This window comes from Tachysurus fulvidraco, chromosome 14, assembly GCF_022655615.1.
Source record: "Tachysurus fulvidraco isolate hzauxx_2018 chromosome 14, HZAU_PFXX_2.0, whole genome shotgun sequence".
NCBI lineage: Eukaryota > Metazoa > Chordata > Actinopteri > Siluriformes > Bagridae > Tachysurus > Tachysurus fulvidraco.
The window spans coordinates 6,181,286-6,200,808 of record NC_062531.1 but is presented as its reverse complement, the minus strand read 5'-3'; the positions used below and the strand labels follow the sequence as shown (position 1 = coordinate 6,200,808).

The 19,523-nt window shown below is 39.7% G+C and overlaps 1 protein-coding gene across 2 annotated transcripts in view; it reads left to right on the top strand.

The window, feature by feature from the left end:
• ntng2a (netrin g2a) overlaps positions 1 to 19,523 on the top strand; it is a 72,931-nt gene that overhangs the window by 11,132 nt on the left and 42,276 nt on the right. For both annotated transcript variants that reach the window (XM_027133117.2, XM_047799989.1), the window contains exon 3: positions 9,729 to 10,372. In XM_027133117.2, the coding sequence (XP_026988918.1) occupies positions 9,729 to 10,372 (644 nt within the window). The remainder of the gene's footprint in view (positions 1 to 9,728; positions 10,373 to 19,523) is intronic.

Sequence of the window (19,523 nt, the reverse complement as noted above, 5' to 3'; positions counted from 1 at the left end):
TCAGACAAGACCAAGGAAGTTCTGGTTATGAACTTTTAAAATGAGAAAACCTCCAAAAACTTAAATGACTTAAATATACTATAGTCGGTAATTTTTTTATTATTATTGATACCTCATGTAGTATTAATCATTTTACTGAAGTTCTGAGAATCTTGTGCTCAACCAGTCAGGCTCGCTCAAGGACGCCACTAGGGCAAGACTTTTACCTGATGCTTGACTAGTAATGCAAGCCATATATTCGATATAGTATGGATGCTACTCCATTAAGCAGCTATTATAGTGTGTACACTTGACGTGCTTCCCTTTCCCTCCTCCTCACTGAAAGCAAGTTAATTGATCAGCAGAAGCCCTCCAGATTCAGTAACTTCGCTTTCTTTGGAGAAGCTTTCCGGCTCATTAAAGATTTAGAGGAAATTTCAGTCACTCAGCGCCCACAGGAGATGCCGTTGCATTTTTACTCAGCGCCTTTGCTCTTTCCTGAACGTGATGTTAGCTCCTGCTGGAAGCCTGCTCTGTATGTACGGCTAATGAGAGAGAGAGAGAGAGAGAGAGAGAGAGAGAGAGATGTGAGAGGAATGTGAAGGCAGGATCTCAGCTTAGCTAAGCAGAAAGATGAAGCCTGACCCTTTGCTGCATACATATCTGATCATCCCAAGCGCGTCTGGTTTTGAAGCGATACCCAAACTTCCACTGTTGAGATTCTTACAGTAATAAATCTGTTTTTGGTTTGTTCTCAGTGCCATCTGAGGCGTTATCCTGCCCCATATTGGAGTTGCTTATTTCAAATGCACTAACAGAACAAGCTAAAAATAGCAGCTGGAGAGGATCTACAGAGCAATGCATAAGGGAAACATTTGGTCCATATTTTATGAGATTTCAGTCAGGAACAAATACGCTGGTGCTCACTAAACCAGAGACGTGTGCTATGTTTTAAGAGAACCTTTGTAGTCCAACATTGCAGGTTTGGTCCAGTTTTTTTTAAGTGTGTGTGTGTATGTTTGTGTGTATGTGTGTTTATGAATTTTACATGAGGCAGAACTGCTTCCTTACTATTCCATGGTCCCACAAGAGAACAAGCCCATCCTGTTCTGTTTGTGTTAGTGCGCTATAATTCCCAGCTGCCTGTTTTTCATGCCTCCTCACATCTTCTAGGATTCTTCGAATTACTGCAGATTCATATGTTAATCCGTTGTCCAGTCAGGGCAAGGACATGGTCGCTTTGTTTTTGTTTTATTACTGGGTGATTTCTTTAAGTGATGTGACATACGGCTAAGTACGGTGACCCATACTCAGAATTTGTTCTCTGCATTTAACCCATCCAAAGTGCACACACACACACACAGCAGTGAACACAAACACACCGTGAACACACACCCGGAGCAGTGGGCAGCCTGCGGCGCCCAGGGATCCGTTGCGGGGTTCGGTGCCTTGTTCAAGGGCACCTCAGTCGTGGCCGGCCCGAGACTCGAACCCACAACCTTAGGGTTAGGAGTCAGACTTTCTAATCATTAGGCCACGACTTCCCCACTTTTCAGTCTGGATGAATGAATTATTAAAATGGTTGACATGACCATAACAGCTCTAAGTATTTATATAGCAGAAATCTCACAATAAAGAGAAGGATATGTAGAAATATCTAATATTGGGATTTCTGTGCTGATAGACCACGTCTTGTTGTTTACAACCCTAACTGACCTCTAGTCTAGTTTAGTTATGGATTGAACAGATTAATATAAAAAGAAATAAATAATAAAACATTATTAGACAGATGCAAGCACCACATTTCATACATGCAGTATAATCTTTCAAGAATCTCTCAATAATACGTTATGTTGCACCAGGAAGTGCAACACATCACCGTCGACTGTGATAATGCAGTGCTTCCTCTGAAATGTACATTTTGGTGACTCAGTTATTGAGATAAAAAAAGCAGGATGCAAGTTTACATCTTTCTTTCTGCCCTGTTGCTTGTCAGTAATGTGAAATGACTTTAAACTTACTTTACTTACTTTTTTCTTTTTTCTTTTTTCATGATGCAACCTTATGCTACAGAGTCCCACTACTTACAATTGTGACCAAATAGAAATCCACTATTTTCTCCAACATGTCCAGAAGTGATGGATAGAGGCTTGTTGCTTCTGTCATGGGGAAATCCAGAATTAAAATGCACTCATACACTGAAGCTGGCAGTAAAATTGGGTTAAAATGGTAAATACAGTATTGCCCTTAATTTACTTCTACTGTATGAGTATACTACTAGTTAAAATTCAGACACACATATCTGTACAAGTTCTAGCTCCTAGTTTCAGTCATTTTTGAATAAGTTCAAGTTCAAGTTCAAGTTTTTCTTTATTGTCAACTCTTTCACATGTACAGTATATACACAAAAAATAATCGAAAATGTATTTCTTTCGGTCCCAAGGTGCAAAATATTAGCAATGAGAATTAAATAAAGTGCAAAGCACATGTAGATGCAGTGGAGAATAGGCAGACCAATGCTGCACAAAGTGACTGGTGTATGTTTCCTTATGTTAGTGGGAGGGGGAGTGGAAGGTCCTTGGGGATGTGGGATCTGAAGGGGAGTTTTGGCTTCATAGATCTGTGGAGCCTGTGGCAGAAAAGAGAAGTGGAGGCAAGTTTGAGAGTGAGTTCAGCTTCCTGATAGCCTGATGAATGAAGCTGTCCTTCAATCTGTTGGTCCTGGCCCGGAGACTCCGCAGTCTCCTCCCTGATGGCAGCAGACTGAAGGAGCTGTATAATGGGTGGGTGGGATCACCTGCAATGCAGAGGGCTTTTCGGGTGAGACGGGTCGCGTAAATGTCCTGGAGGGAGGGGAGAGGGACACCAATAATCCTCTCAGCTGCTCTCACTATGCGCTGTAGTGTCTTTATAATAATAAAGATAGTATCACTATGGAATTAATCCAGTGAACAAGCTAAAAATAGCAACTGGAGACGATCTACAGAGCAATGCATAAGGAAAACATTTGGTCCATATTTTATGAGATTTCAGTCAGTTTTAAACAAATCAAAACTATGTGATTTATTTTTATTAAACGACGATTCAGTGTCTTTTTCATTTGGGGGGGTTTCACAGTACTGTAGGTATACAGTATACTGTTATTTTTCTGTATTAAAGCAAATCCGGTAGTCCGTATGATATGCATTTGTAGCTTTGGAGAATCACTGTATCATTGCCACCATAAGTCATGGAGTGTGCTTTAAGCAGCTTAACACCTGCATCCAAGGTTCTTCAGAATTCCCTGAATTCCTCTGACCGCAGGAATTGCTGAAACAGCATCCTGGTTGCCACTGCATCAGTGTTGAAGTTCCTAGCAGAGACGCTTGCATGGCAAAGTAACATTTTTAGAACTTTATTTATAATGTTTTTATTATACACATTGTCACAAAGCAGCTTTATAGAAATCCAGATGTTGATTTTTGGACTTGGGCACCATGGGAATTGTGCAAACAAGCCACAGTATGGAAATGATCTTTCTTTGTGAAAGCTTGTGAATCTCTTGCACAACACATCACAGTTTCACAACAACTTTAAGATGATATAATGAAGAAACCTTAAGATGAACCAGATGTGAAAGGGAGACATATACAAGTCATTAAACATGTACAGCTCTGTACTATAAAGTTTATTCCTAAACGTTGAAAGGATATTAAGCTTGATTCGTTTGGGAATCCTAGGATGAGCACAATACCATATTGAGGCTGCTGTGAATTCTGCAGACAATGAAGTTTTAACCGTCATTAAATAATTCATTAAATAAATGGAACCCAGGGGACACAGTGGGTAGCAGGTTTGCCTCACAGCTCTGGGGACGGGGATAGGATTCCCAGCTTTGTCCTGTGGATGAAGACTTTAATCTGTTCTCCCAGTGCTTCTGGGGTTTCCTCTGGGTACTCGGGTTTCCTCCACTGCATTAAGATATGCATTGTAGGCTGATTGGCATCTCTAAATTGTCTACAGTGTGTGCTTGTGTGTGAGTGAGATTGTGGTAGCTCAGTGGTTAAGGTGATGGACTACTGATCAGAAGGTTGTGAGTTTAAATCCCAGGTCCTCCTAGCTGCCACAGATGGGCCCCTAAGGAAGGCCCTAACCCTCATTCACTCAATTGTATAAAAAAAATGAGAGAAAATGTAAGTCACTCTGAATAAGCGTGTCTGCCAAATGCCAGAAATATAAAATTGTGCCTTGTGATCGTTTGGTACCCCATCCAGGATGTTCCCTGCCTTAGTCCTTGGAACAGACTCCTGTAGAGGAAATGGATGGATGGAGCCCAATGATGACTAGATGACTAAAATGATCTACTTGGTGCTCACTGCAGGATTGGAGGCTTGCCTTGTATTTCTCAGCCAGGTTTAATTATATTGCTGTATTGTTCTGACGTTGTATGTTGGGTTACACAGCCTGCAAATCTATCTATCTATCTATCTATCTATCTATCTATCTATCTATCTATCTATCTATCTATCTATCTATCTATCTATCTATCTATCTATCTATCTATCTATTTATCTATCTATGAGGTTAAAAAAAACACATTATGAAAGTACTATTGACAATATTAGGTGTTATTGCCTAATCACATTGCTATAGAGCTTTATATGTTTCTTTATATGTTGAGGTGTCTATGTGTCTATGATTTATGATTCTACACCTCTATAACAAGCGTTAGAGTTCGCTGATGTCCATGAATTTTCTCTGGAAAGTGTGTGGCTAATGACTCATATATGCTAATATAAATATATAGGCACGTTTTTTCAGAGCATACAGTAAGTAACAAAAAGGGACATGTTGAATAAACCAATGTTGCGTAACCCATGGATTTTGCCCATGTGGGATGTTTTACACAACTCAGAAGGTTTGCAGAATTTGCCGGATGCAATATACTGTAGATAAAGTCAGCAATTAATTCCTTTGGTCAGACATTATTGGTAAGTAGTGCAGCTTTCATGGCATGAGGTTTATGGCTATCAGCTTGTTGATGATAATGTCTTTTGGCTCATTTGAGGCCCAGAAAGCTTCTCTAGAGCAATACTAGAGAAGAATCATTTATGATTCCCAGAAGAGCCTGTGTTTGATTCTCTGACAAACCTTCAGATTCTTTATTAATAATTTGGTTGCACTGAATGATCTATACACATAATGGCAACACATTATTCCCTATGGCGCCAACAAAATGCGTCCATCAATCAAAAGATTCTTCAGGAAAGAAAACAAAAAAAAAAGGTTTTTCTATGGCATCTCTCTAAAGATCCCGAGAGTATAGCTTAGCAGGAATGTCATGGTTTTTAAACAATGGTTCAAGGGGAAAAAAATAATTTTGCCCCAATCCAATTTACTATCAGGTAATAAACACTTACATTTCTATTTATTATCCTAGATGTTTTTTTTTTTTTGTTTTTTTTTTACAATTTCCCTGTACAACACAGAGGAATCTTTGAGCAACTTTTCATCAATGATCCAGAGTAGAAACGTTTAAAAAAAAGGAACTATTTTAAACTACTAATGCCACTAATAAAATGGCGTATTGAAGAGAAATCTCCCGAACAAGAGGATTCAGGCTTTTAAAGGAATCATTCAGGATTTTCAAGAACCATTTAAGAGCTCCAACTAATCTTCGAAAAGGTTTTAAAAAATAACCTTTAAGAGCTTGTCTATGTTGAACTCTTAAAGAGCTTTTAACTATCCAAAGATCCGATAATAAAGCTTTTTTCTAAAGGCAAAGAATTTGTACATTTTTCAACAATTTCTTTAACTACAAAAAGTCCTACCTAGAAATCTTTTGCTCTTTCAAAACATTTGAGAATCTACGAACGTTTTGCCATGAATAAGCATTAGACTAACAACATGCCAAAATCATTGCATACTTTCCTTGTAAAAGCTTAGTAGGAGGACAACTAGATGTTTTTTGACACTATAAACATGAACGCAAGTCACATCCCACAGCTACAGGGTTCTTGTGAAACTTGGGTTATTGTCTTGGGTCTTTATCCAACTTCCCAAATGTGTGGTGAATTTCAGCTAATCAGCTAAACTTTAAATGAACTAAATTAAACGAATGAATAAGGATTAAATGAACTGAAATGAAGTTAACTCTAACTCTAACACCCCCCCCCCCAAAAAAAAGAAATTAAAAAATAAAATAAGAAACAAATGTTTCACCAGGATCACTGACCACATTTTAATCAAATACAAAGTATTTGTTCAATTTCCATTTATTAATGTGTGTGTGTGTGTGTGTGTGTGTGTGTGTGTGTGTGTGTGTGTGTGTGTGTGTGTGTGTGTGTGTGTGTGAGAGAGAGAGAGAGAGAGAGAGAGAGAGAGAGATCATGACTGGTGTTGTTTATTGTGTTTGTTGCTTTTTTGGACTCCTTTATCATTTGTAATGTTGCTCCCATTTAAAACAGTTCAGCTCAAGCCCAGACATTTTTAGGGTCATGACTGAGGACAATGTCCCGCACAGAGACAAGCTGTTTCGTGTTGAGGTTTTGTTCAAACCGACCATCGAAAATACCTCTCAAATGAATATGTTTTTTTTTTCATTGGTTGTTGCGTTAAATCTGACCCATATACAATAGTGCTATTTTCTGATTGGCTGTTGTGTAGCCTCTTTTTTTGATTGGCTGATAAGTGTCAGGTTCGACTAAGAACTCCAGGGGAGACACGCTTTATTCCTACCTGGTTCCATAGAGTCCGCAGTGAGGACAGATACGTTTTGGGCATATTAAATATATGACTGCGGCATATTAAATATATGATAAATAGTAAGTTTTTCTGCATGACAAATACAATGTGTGGCGGAAGAGCGTGACTAAAGACTGAAATGAGTTTGACAGCCCTGTGTATGTATGTATATATGTGTGTATTTATGTATGTATGTATGTATGTATGTATGTGTGTATGTATGTATGTGTGTATGTATGTATATATGTGTGTATTTATGTATGTATGTATGTATGTGTGTATGTATGTATATATGTGTGTATTTATGTGTGTATGTATGTATATATGTGTGTATTTATGTATGTATGTATGTATGTATGTGTGTATGTATGTATGTACGGTATGTGTGTACGAATGTAGGTATGTACGTATGTACAGTATGTATGTACAGTATGTATGTATGTATGTATGTATGTATGTATGTATGTATGTATGTATGTACAGTATGTATGTATGTATGTATGTATGTATGTATGTATGTATGTATGTATGTATGTACAGTATGTATGTATGTATGTATGTATGTACGGTATGTGTGTATGTATGTATGTATGTATGTATGTATGTACGGTATGTGTGTATGTATGTATGTATGTATGTATGTATGTACAGTATGCATGTATGTACAGTATGTATGTATGTATGTATGTATGTATGTATGTATGTATGTATGTATGTATGTATGTATGTGTGGACCAGAGTGCACATGAGTACAACACTCTACTTTGCACCTTGTTAGCTGTGACAAGATTCCTGTCAGGCTAGTGGCTGTGGGGTTTTAGCATGAAAGCCACCTGGAGTAGCAGCTGGCCTGGATTTAGCGTACTGGGTAAAGGACTGAGAAGCAAAGGTAACATAAGGTTTGCTATGCTAAGATTAGAGTTCTGACTCTGCCAAGATTAAGCTTTAATGCTGTCTTAGAAGGATTGTATATGATATGAAATCATACTAGATTGTTTTCATAAGCACTGTTTCCGATCCTGCATGTAAATCTTACAGTATACTGAGAGTGTACAGTATTTCTATTTACTGTTTAATTCTTGATTGTGATTGGTCAGAAGCTCTAACAGGGGTAAATTAAATCACAGGCTAATATTAACGTGCTTGTTTTAACATGTTATCGTTACTATAGTAATCTTTCACAGAGATCTAGCCTAGCGATAAGAGAATTCATAAGAAAAAACGTTGCTATTTAACAAAGAACATGGACACATTGCTCCGGTGAAGCTTTCTGTAAAGAGATATTAAATATTTATGAAAGCAGACTTTAGTCAGTGTCAGCGCATTAACCATCACCATTAAGTTTTTCCATCATGAGGAAAGTCTTTACTTTATGGCTTCTCGATACCATGACAAGCTGAAAAAACTACAGGAAAGAACTACAAGTTTCATGGATGTACCTCAAACTTAAGTGTAACTGCAAATGGATAAAAATTATGTTGTTCATCAGTAAATAAAAAAGCTGTGGTATAAGTGGGATAAAATGTCTGAAGAGATGCAGTTATTGGAAAATAATCAACTTTGGTAAGAGTAACTTGGCTTTTGCGTAATATATTTTTCCTTATATATGCCATACACTACATTATAGCTATATGAGGTTGCCTTAGATGTGACTGTTTTAACTCTGATTTATCTCTAGTACAAATGTATTAAGGGGTCAGGGTGACCACATGGCCGTCCGTCGGCTAATCCCTTCTGTGTCTATGTCACTAGAACACCGGAGCAAATGTGTCCAGCCTTTACAACTATACAAATGACAGAGGCTTTAAAATGGGACGAAGTTAATCTAGTGTTAAGCAGTATAATCCAAACTGCCATGAAAGGCAGGCCTGTTAAAGCAGGGCGAAATATTTCAGAGAACTGAACTTCACCAGAATGTTCACAATCGCTCCAGGTGAGCTCAGTTGACCTGGATGTTTTTATTTCCTCCTCTCCATTTACTAATCGATATCCTTGGACATTTTATTTTCTGTATTTTACAGAATTGTCTTGTTGACCCTATTTAAATTTTATCAGTTTTTATCCTTAACTATTAGCAGTGTAAGTTTTAGACACAAAAAAAATCCATTGGCACATATGGGGAATCTCTTGATGTTTTATGTGTGCTTTTCTTTTATATTTATAAAAATAATAAAAATATTAAATATTGAAACATACACGTAAAAAATGTCAGGATCTATAAATATACCTGAACATGCAACTTGAAAATACACAAATGTCCTCTCATGGAGACTCACTTAGTGCATAAGGATCTGAAACATCAGTAAGGCTTTCAGACTAAAAGCTTATTTAAAGCCTTAAAAACCGTCAAAAAAGAGTATTTATTCTCTGCGTGTGTTTTTAAAAATTCACAGATTTCTAACATTAGCTGGTAGACATACCAAATCAGTGGCTAAGAGGTTCTATGATGTAAACTTCTGATGTTCATTTCTTTAGTCAAATTCAAATTTTATTAGTCTAATACACGTCAATCAATCACGGTATGACGTTCAGGGAAATGTTTTGTATGACTCTGTTAGAAAATGATAAAATTATTAAAAAAAATAAAGAAAAAAAGGGTCATGGAATAACATATGATTAGGAATAGAAGAGTAAAAAAATATTAAGGGTAAAAAAAATTTAATAAAAAAAATAAAATTGGAATGGAAAGTAAAATGAAATAAAATATAACAATAAAATAAAATAAAATGGAATCAGCTGTACAGTACAGAGGAAAACTAAATATATGAATACAAAAATATTGCACATGAATGCAATACAATGACTGATGTATGGTGATGCATGGATGTTTAATTCAAAGCTATAGAGTTTGTTTAATCAAACATGACTTACTGACCTAAAATGTCATTCTGTGTTTAAGATAGATGCAATGACTTTTTGTAGGACAAATGCCTAAGATCAGAATCAGCCTTCCATAAAAAACAACACATTTTTAACTTCTTTAATTGTCTTCTTGCTGATCAGTGCTGTTTTTTTGTCTGGTTTAGGAAAATCCATACCTGTGTAGCGATGAATGTGACGCGTCCACTCCAGACCTGGCCCACCCGCCACAGCTGATGCAGGACAGCGAGCGCACCGGCCTCATCACCTATTGGCAAACAGTGACATGGAGCCGCTATCCCGACCCGCTGCTGGCCAACATCACGCTGTCATGGAACAAGAGCCTGGAGGTGACGGCCGACATCGAGATCACCTTTGAGTATGGCCGTCCCACAATCATGGTGCTGGAAAAGTCATTGGACAAAGGGCGAACCTGGCAGCCATACCAGTTTTACGCCGACGACTGCATGGAAGCATTCGGTATGCCACCTAAGAGGGTGGAGAATCTTTCAGCCACCAACGTGACTCGGGTCATCTGCACAGAGCAGTACTCACGCTGGGTTGGCTCCAAGAATGAGAAGATTGTGCGCTTTGAGGTTCGGGACCGCTTTGCTATTTTTGCAGGGCCCAATTTGAAAAAAATGGACAATTTGTACACACGCATGGAGAGCTTGAAAGGATTGAGAGATTTCTTCACGTTTACTGACTTGAAACTCCGGCTGCTGAAGCCTGCACTTGGAGGAACGTACGTGCAGAGGGACAACCTGCTCAAGTACTTCTATGCCATCTCTAATATTGAGGTCTTTGCCAGGTAAGACATCACACCATCATATTTGTGGCACAATCCAATTTTTTTTTTAAATTTTTCTCCATCATTTATCATATAACAACTACCAACTGGTAAAGCTAATGGGTGTTTCCTCCAGTACACATGAATCCATCCAAATGCCTGTCACACACTTCCCTTTCCCCACACACAACCTCATAGAGACCTATGATTGTCTACTGTTGCTGTGATTGACAGGGGAAAGACAGAATGATGTCCTTCCCACATAGAAGCGCATTCGTTTTTGCTGACTTGTCTCCCAGCACCATCAAGGATTTGATCTCCCAAGAGCAAACTCTTTTGTGTTGTACCTCAATTTTGTGGAGCCACAAATTGTTCGACAAAATACAAAATGTAGCCCTCAATTGAAAGGTCAGTTTCACAACTGTTATTGAACTAGACATAGATATAATTAACTTTAAGCGTTAAAACACGTGCTGAATTGTCATTCATCCCTCTTTCCTGAAGAACCAACAGAAAACCACTTTGCGTGAAACTCACTTAATAAAAAGCAGTTGTTAGGGAAGCCAATTTTTTTTATTTGTAGAACACTTTAATTAATTCTTCAATTAAATGCCTTTATACGTCAAACTTTAACTGTGTAATTCTTTCTTTCACTAATAGTACTAATTTTTAGAGCAGCAGTTCCCAAAGTTGGGGTGGGGGGCGGGTCACGAGATGATTTCCAGAAACTCTATTTCTTTCTTTCTTTCTTTCTTTCTTTCTTTCTTTCTTTCTTTCTTTCTTTCTTTCTTTCTTTCTTTCTTTCTTTCTTTCTTTCTTTCTTTCTTTTTAATAATTTTTTTTTATATGTTAAAAAAGGTTGTAATGATGCGAGTATAGATTTAGGATAATTGAAATAAACCGGTAATAAAACTTTGTTTGCTCCGATTAATTACGAAAGTTAAGTGACCGCGTCATTTACAATTTACAGCACAACAACGTGCGCTAGCTAGACGCACATTTGATGTTTAGCTAAACAGCGATCGGTCTATTTTGAGATCTAAACTTGATCAAAAATGAAACGGTGGTTATGAAGTTATAATTGTTCCAAGGCGCCATCCAACGCTTTACAGTAGTGTTACAGGAAGCATGTTCGTATTCGGTCTGTAAGCATTTCACAGTTATGGGATGTATTTGTTTTAGTCCATAATTTGTCAATAAAATAGCCTGGCTTAGAGATTGTGTTCCTTTTTGTTTTAGCTCTGTCAGTCTGTAAGCAAATCGCAGATCCTCACAAGCTGTTGGAGGAAAATACAGAGAGGAGAAAAAAAGGGGGAGGGGGTCACGGGTCGTCAGCAGTCTAATATTGGGGGTCCCGGTCTGAAAAGTTTGGGAACCCCTGTTTTAGAGGAAAGTGTTGGTGGGGTTGATTTGCTTCGATTTCTACATCATGTTACTGTATTATTATTATTGTTACGACATCTGAAAGTTAAATGTAATGTAGACCACCAGTCTTTGTGTTTAACTCATCCAAATCCCTTCAGAATATGGGTTGTGGATTTGTGTCGTAATAGTCACCCGTAAAGAAAAGAACTACTTAGTAACAGAATCCACAAAGTGCACTTTAGTGAACTTTACGCCAACGTAAAGGTTTTCCGTTCTTTTCTCAATACAGCAAAAATATATGTCGATGATGTTTGCACATATGCTCCTGATGCCATGAATGTAAAAACAGCAAAACAAAGCTGACATTCTCTTAATACCATGTCTATAGCCACTGATTAAAACATTTTGGAAACGTGTGCTGAGAAGGGTAACACATCTATTACGGTCTATTGCTCTGTCCTCGAAATATATGTTGGAAAACGTACACATGATAAAAATATTCGGGACGAGGTCGTCGATGCACAGCACAAACCTCCGGTAATACAAGCCTTCAATCAATAGTTATTCTAGTATGTCAAACAGGAAATTGTTTTAACGGCGACAGCGAGAGAGCTGGCTTAAAGCAGACAAATGGGCCTCACTGAAGCCTGACTGATGCTGCCTTACTTCCATAATGACCAAGTCAGGCATTGAAAATGCTAAGCTAATACGCCACTGGAAAATTGTTCCTGGATATTTTATTCATCCCACAATATTGGGAAGCATTTTAGCAGCGCTGAATAATGAAAATGTCTTGGCCTTCCTGATGGCCACGGATGGTGAGCACTGCTCTAAATAGACTGCACGGAGTACGGTGGGGTGGCGGAGCGTGGAGTTAGAGTGGGGCACAGGGACGTTTCAGACAGAGCGCTTAAATCAGCAGAGGCCCAGCCATACTTACTCTGTCATGCCTCATTTCCGCTTGTCATCGAGTGTGTAGTTATAATCGCCGGTAATTACGTTAAATGGGGTATAACAACAAGGGCTAAGCATCCCTAATTGAGTAAGATGTAGTGCTACTTGTAAAAAGGGATTCAAGGCTCGCTGGTAATTTTTTTTAGCTCTGTGGTTTGTGTCTTGTTTCTAAGATTAGATTATATGTTCCCTGTTAAGAAAACTTGTCTAGTTAGCCAGATCGCTAGCTGTGGTATGTGTGTGTTTCTATAAATAATAAAAAAAATAATAATAAAAAAAAACAGGGACTTTTTTTCCCCCTCCTTTGTTTGATGGCATTTATGAGTGCTGTTGTAGAGCTGCTGCTTTCAGAAGTGAAGCGTAACTTTCAGAAAGCATCATGCAGTACAGTGCTGCATATGTCAAGCGGCATAACGAGGCGCTGTCACTCTCCGTGTTTGTGTGTGTGTGCTCTTCACATCTCCATTTTTGCTTCAGTATTGCAGGAGAGAGTAGACTTGAGTAGTGTTTCATCCCCCCGCTCGCCTGCACGCTACCGCGCCGCAGTCTGACATGTGATCCAGGCATAAGAGACTCAGTTCACAAACAGAAGTCCCACTGGATCAGGCCCGATTTGGAAATGCTGGAATAGTACTGGGAGCAATTTCTCAAGCAGACAAATATCCTAGAGATGTCATGTGAACCTGATTAAACCTGGTACGTGAAGAAATTAATTAGGGAAGCATTATTCCCCAGGAATGTGTCGATTTATGCAAAGACTTCAGCTCATTAGCTAGCTGCTTTACCATGGGACGTCCTACACGTCTCAGTGTCTAATATTCTACACGTCCCCTCTCAGGCTTTCATTCTGCTGCCGCGTGAAGCCCATGTCGGGCTTCGTAGTGCAGCTGTAGTCTGTCTTCTGCTCTACATCGGAATGAGGAGTGGGAATACTGTGCTGATGTTGGGAGGAGTGCACATCAGCATGCAGTGCTTTCTTGTCAATGTGCTGAGAACTCAAAAGGCCACTCTGGAAGTGTGAGGTCGAGTAGGGAAGAGGTTAAACCGAGGCACTACTCAGGGTACTCAATTCTGCTGTCTTTGCACTTCAGCTGGCTTGAAAACAGAGATCAGGTGAGGAGGGTTGCTGTGAATTGTGTTGTGAATGTAGGTAGGACCTTCGAGATACAGGGTGACAGCTATTGTGCATAAAACTCCACTTTCTCTTTCTTTCTTTCTTTCTTTCTTTCTTTCTTTCTTTCTTTCTTTCTTTCTTTCTTTCTTTCTTTCTTTCTTTCTTTCTTTCTTTCTTTTACACACTACAGGGGGCTTAGTGGTTAACAACATTGTTTGCCTCACATCTGCAAGGGTTGGGGGTTTGATTCCCACCTCCACCTGTGTACACTTGCAGAGTTTGCATGTTTCCTCTCTGGTCTTCTGAGATTTCCTTTTCTGGTTCAAAGACCTGCGTTCTAGGCGGATTGACGTCTCTAAATTATCCATGGTGTGTGAGGCGAGTGTGTATGTGATTGTGTTCTGCAAAGCCTTGGCAACCTGTCTCCTTGGCCCCTCAGATAGGCTCTATAGGATCCTGTATAGGATAAGGTACAGAATTTGAATGGACTTTGTTTTTTCAATGGCAGAGTAAAGCATTGATTTTCATCCTGTTCTTGGTACCTGTCTTATATCCACAATTAAAAAGTTAAGAATTTCAACACTACTGAGAAAAGAACTTTCTTCACTTCCTTACTCACAACTTTAGTCTCTAACTGTTACACACATGTTAAAGATGGACACTGATTAGCGTATTATTTTCTGGGACGTGCTTATACATGAGACAAGAGTCATGAACGCAGGGTTTGACTCCCATTATCTCTGAGCTGATTGTAGGATCTTATTTAAAATGAAACGTTTCACTGAAAAAACAACACAACTCGAAAGAATTCAGTGCCTGGATTATAAATAGTAAAACAGAGCTGTTATCAGTTAGACACTGATCCTATATCAGAGGTCTGATGTAGACAGCAGCCGGGCAGTCTGTGTTAAGACAGATGAATCAGCTGGAAGCGCCCGGCCTGTCTGAGAGCTGGACAGAACCATTATCCTCTCTGACCCCCTCAGTCACATCCTCCTTCGGAACGATTTTGGAAATGTCAGACTGTCAGCTCGGCAGCCTGTGGATCAGGAGTTACTCTAAGGCTTCTGACGGAAGCCGCACCACCGAGCCTGTCTTGAGTTTCGGTTTTAATTTGCCCCGGGTGTATGGAAGCGATCCTGGCCTGCGCGTGTGACGAGATCCTGGCAGACGAGATAGAGCTGAGATTGGTATGTGTTGGTAAATACGTTTTTGAGCAAAGTGACAGAAAAGGCCACCCTCCGTCAACTTTCAAATGTCCCAGTGTGGGTGTTGGAGAATCTTCTTTTTTGAAGAACATCAAGCCAGCGTAAACCACGCGTAAATCTGCCTGCGCTAAATCCGTTCACTCCTTGCAATGTGGGCTGGTTATTGATTTGCTCTAATTCTACTGTACTGTATGTGTGTGGGTATTAGTTTTCCTCACACCTCGGCTGCTATGTGGGGGAATTTCCTTTGTCTTCTCCTGTGCAAATCATGTGTGAGTTTTCAAATCTACCTGAACACCACATTGTTTAAATGAGAGAATCTCTCCACTAATCGGTGCTTTGATGCACCAAGCTCTCGAACTCGCCGTCTCTCTTTCGCATTAGCCTCCTTCCCATCTGTCTCTTTCTTTACTTTCTGGCAAGACAGACCGATGCGAGATACTTAATGGCAGACGTTACCCTCTCTCTAGCGGTAAGTGGATTAGCTGGTGACTGAGTGAGCACTGAAAAGAACCCGGTGTGTATGAGTGGGGGAAAGAGCTACTATTGTACCGCACTCTTGTTCAGAATCTTCAGAGCAGGACCAGTTAACTCAGATCAGCTTGTTCTGTCTAACTCTGTTTAAGATTATAAAGCCGGATCAGATCCTAGACTTAGTGTACATTACTTTAGGGAGGTTGGTAGGTGTATTCTTTGGGTTGGCGCTCTTAAAATATCTCAGGCACAATCCAGGATCAGCAGTTGTGACTAAGAACAACCTACGATCAATAGTGGAACACTATGATACAAGATTAGTGCTTTATACAGCTTTCACATAGGGAAATGTTGATACTTTAGACTATATATAATTCGGAAAATGCCATCTCTAGTAAGGAGACGATTACATTAAAAGATTTCCTTCGGACAACAGTGCATGTTCATTGCAGACATTTTGGCATCTTGTAATTTTTCTTTCCTCGCTAAAAAGTTCTTTCCTTGCTAGTCCTGATATCCATAATTAACACACACTATGCTACCAGACATGCCATGAATAGCTTGATTCAACTAAAGACAAGGCCCAAAGAACACTTCCTGTACCACTCTCCAGTGCTCTCAGCATGCACCTTAAGTGTGTCACATGTCATTACGGGTGAAACCAAGGGCTGCTGCTGCTCCTTTCTTTTCTCATGGGTATCTTTGTGATGTGGAGAGCAGGCATGCGTGAAGGAGACCCGGCGCACACATACGCACACACACACACAGCTAGGTTAGCAGATCAGAAATCCTCCTACCCCTAAGAATCTCCTGGGCCTTTCACAATCCGAGAGAGCGGGGGCTCCATCATCAGCCTCTCCTCCGAGAACTGGTACACCAACACCTACAGCTTTCATCCAAAGCTTGACAGAATGAATAGAGATCAGAAGCTTCCAGTCTTAGTCCTCAGAGTGTGGTGAAGTACATAGTATTGCTTTTAATTAATCTGTTGGCTCCTTATTTGGTTCTTAAGCATTTTGGAGTGGACTCAAGCACAAGAGAGCTGGAAATATACAAAACCAACCATTAGAGAAGTGCATGACTTCATATACTGTGTATTACAGCACATGTACATTATAGCACAGTGAAATTCTTTTCTTCACATATCCCAGTTTGTTAGTGTGGTGGCAACAAGGGCAAGGGGAAGAAAATATTTCAAAAAAATTACAAAGAAAATAGATTTTTACAGTATCCAACTACGCCACTCTGGGAATTTCACCCACGGAATTAACACGCACAGGTTCGAATCACCAATAATGGTCGGAGACATTGGCCAGAATAGAAAAATAGACTTTATTGACAATTTTCTAATAAAAGCACCATTAAAATAAATACAAACATGATGCTCGATGACGCCTGAGATAGACTCAGGCTCCCGTGACCTGAGAAGTTCGGATAAGCGGTAGAAAATGAATGAATGAATATTCCTTTCCTGCTAAGAGTCAAAAACAAGTCAAGGCAGGGAACTTGAGCATACAGTACAAACAGAAGTGGAGGGTCAGACTAAACTGTCCAAGCATACCTTTCTTACACACATGCACAAAGACTTATTAAAGACAAGAGCACAGCACACGGTGAAGAACACACCATCACCCAGGAAGGAACTGTCTTCTATCCCATGCTCAGATCCTGCCAAGACAACAAAAATGCACATCAGTGAGTTGAACAACGGAATAAAGTTCAGTTGAGATTGTCATCGGGCTTCGTTAGCCGAACAAAAACAATGAAAGCAAACGCAGGATAAACCCACAATGCTAATAAAATAACAAACCTCAAACAAAACAGTAACAAACAGCAATTAACTCAACTTAAACAATCCAATTAATCAAAATAATTTCAATCAAAACTGAACGAATAATAAAAAAAAATACATATACACAATGAAAAACTAAAGAGTATTTGGAAACGGCTGACCAGCATGAACACGGTCTCAATTACACGCCTTGATTAGGAACCAAGCATTGGATGTTATAAAGAGGCAATAAAGCAACTTTATTTCCCAAACTTAAAAACTGGAAAATTCTAACCCAAGGCTGCATCAGACTCTCACAGCAGCTTCAATGTCAACATCCGGTTCCTAAAATAATGATCCTGTAGTGACGATTAAAGTAGGAAGTAGCAGTCGAAATCGTTGCCTTACCCTCGATGTCCACATCCAGTTTTTACACTGACAGTAGCGTATTAATGCCACATCCAGTGAGAGTCTGAAAGATACACTGAAAGTGACATACCCCAGGTGGCACGTTTCTGGGGTATTTAAACACTAGAGCGTGCCGCTGATTGGCTAAAACAAACAATTGAGACAATTGAGTCCCTCCTGCCACATTAGGAAGCTGGGGTCAGAGTGCAGGCTCAGCCATGATACTGTACAGCATCCCTGAAGCAGAGTGCGTCCAACACCGGCAGCTACACAGAAAGATCAATTCAATCAACTTCAGGAATAAATCAATAGTTTTTCCTAGTCAGGCTCATGTCCGATCCAGAACTCGTCCTGGTGACAGTCAACCCCCTGTATTTGACTTCACGCCAGTCAGGGCACCATACACACACATTCATGCAGTTAATCAAAAGTAAGGGCAATTTAGAGCCATCACACACCTTTAAGAGCTCAATTCCGAATTAACGTCTAACATTTCCATAATATCCCATCAGTCTGAAGAACTATAGTTCAGCTATGAGGCCATTACAGTGATGTCAGTATGTCAGTATGTGGCCATTCTTTCTTATTTTATTCATTGCACCAAGCAGCAAATAGACATTCTGCAAATGCAAGTGTTCAGTATATAATTAACTACTGCTATTAGACTGCTACAAAGAACGTAGTGTATACATGCTAGTTTTCAGTAATCACTCGCTTAGGATCTGCAGATAATGGGAACACTGGAGTTGGAATACAGTATATAGCAGACACCCTTATCAAGAGCCCTTGGTTAAGGGCCTTGTTAACAGCCCAGCAGCTTGGTGGTACTGGGATTTGTACTCACAACCTTTTAATCATTAGTCCTACTTCTTAACCAATAAGCTACCATGAGGTAGGAATACCACCAGAATGGGAGCCCAGGGTTGCATGCTTTGGGAACCTGGAGAAAAAAGGTGTTCAGCTCTACCAAACCTGCCAATGAAAGCAGTCCGAAATATGCTTTTAAAAGTCTGCTATTTATTTTTCATATAACAGATAATTGATTTCTGTACTCTGGTACTGCCACCTTTTTGGCTCTCAGCATTCCGTAACCAAGTCTTACTGTATGTAGAAGCTATTCGAATGCACTTATTTCTGAAGCTTTTCATTGAAGCGGTATTTGCTACAGAGGGTTACTGGCTAGAAAAGTAGCAGAACTTGAACACAAGGGCAGAGAAATCAATCATCCATGCTTACCATCTCGCCGAGTGAGAACCACTCTGTTTCTGCGAAATATCGAATTAACTGACACTGTAAAGACATACTGTTAGGACTGACCTATTTACATCTTAAGCCAAGAAGCTTGCTAAAATGTTTCGGGGGATAAAATGTCTCCACCTTTGCTTGTGAATATTGTGTGTAAGACTTGTGTGTAAAAGTTTCTTTTTTTGGCTTTTGTTTGCAGTCGCTAGTGCATGATGTAATACTTGGCCTAGTTTAGGGAGGAGCATGGTGGAGCGTGGTACTGTCGGTACAATAGTACGGTGGTGAGCAGAAAATGAATGTATTATAGATGGAAGGGTTTAGGGCTGAACAGCACTTAACGCAACCTCTTGGGAACGGCGCGAGTGTGCTGCTAAAAAGCCCTGCACCATCAATGCTGACCATCAAACGTGAGTCCTTGGCCTCGGTTACTCTTCCGCTAAGGTTACATAGCAGACAGCTCTCAATGCGGCTTCGACGAGAGCACTCTCAACACATTCATTACACTGGCGTATGATGAGATACATAATTCAATAATGTCGAGCAAGTGTGGAGACAAGTGTTCTTGGTTATTGCCTGTGTAAAGGAGTTGCTGGCGCTCTCTGAAATGGCTTTTCTCTTTGCCGCTCATACAAA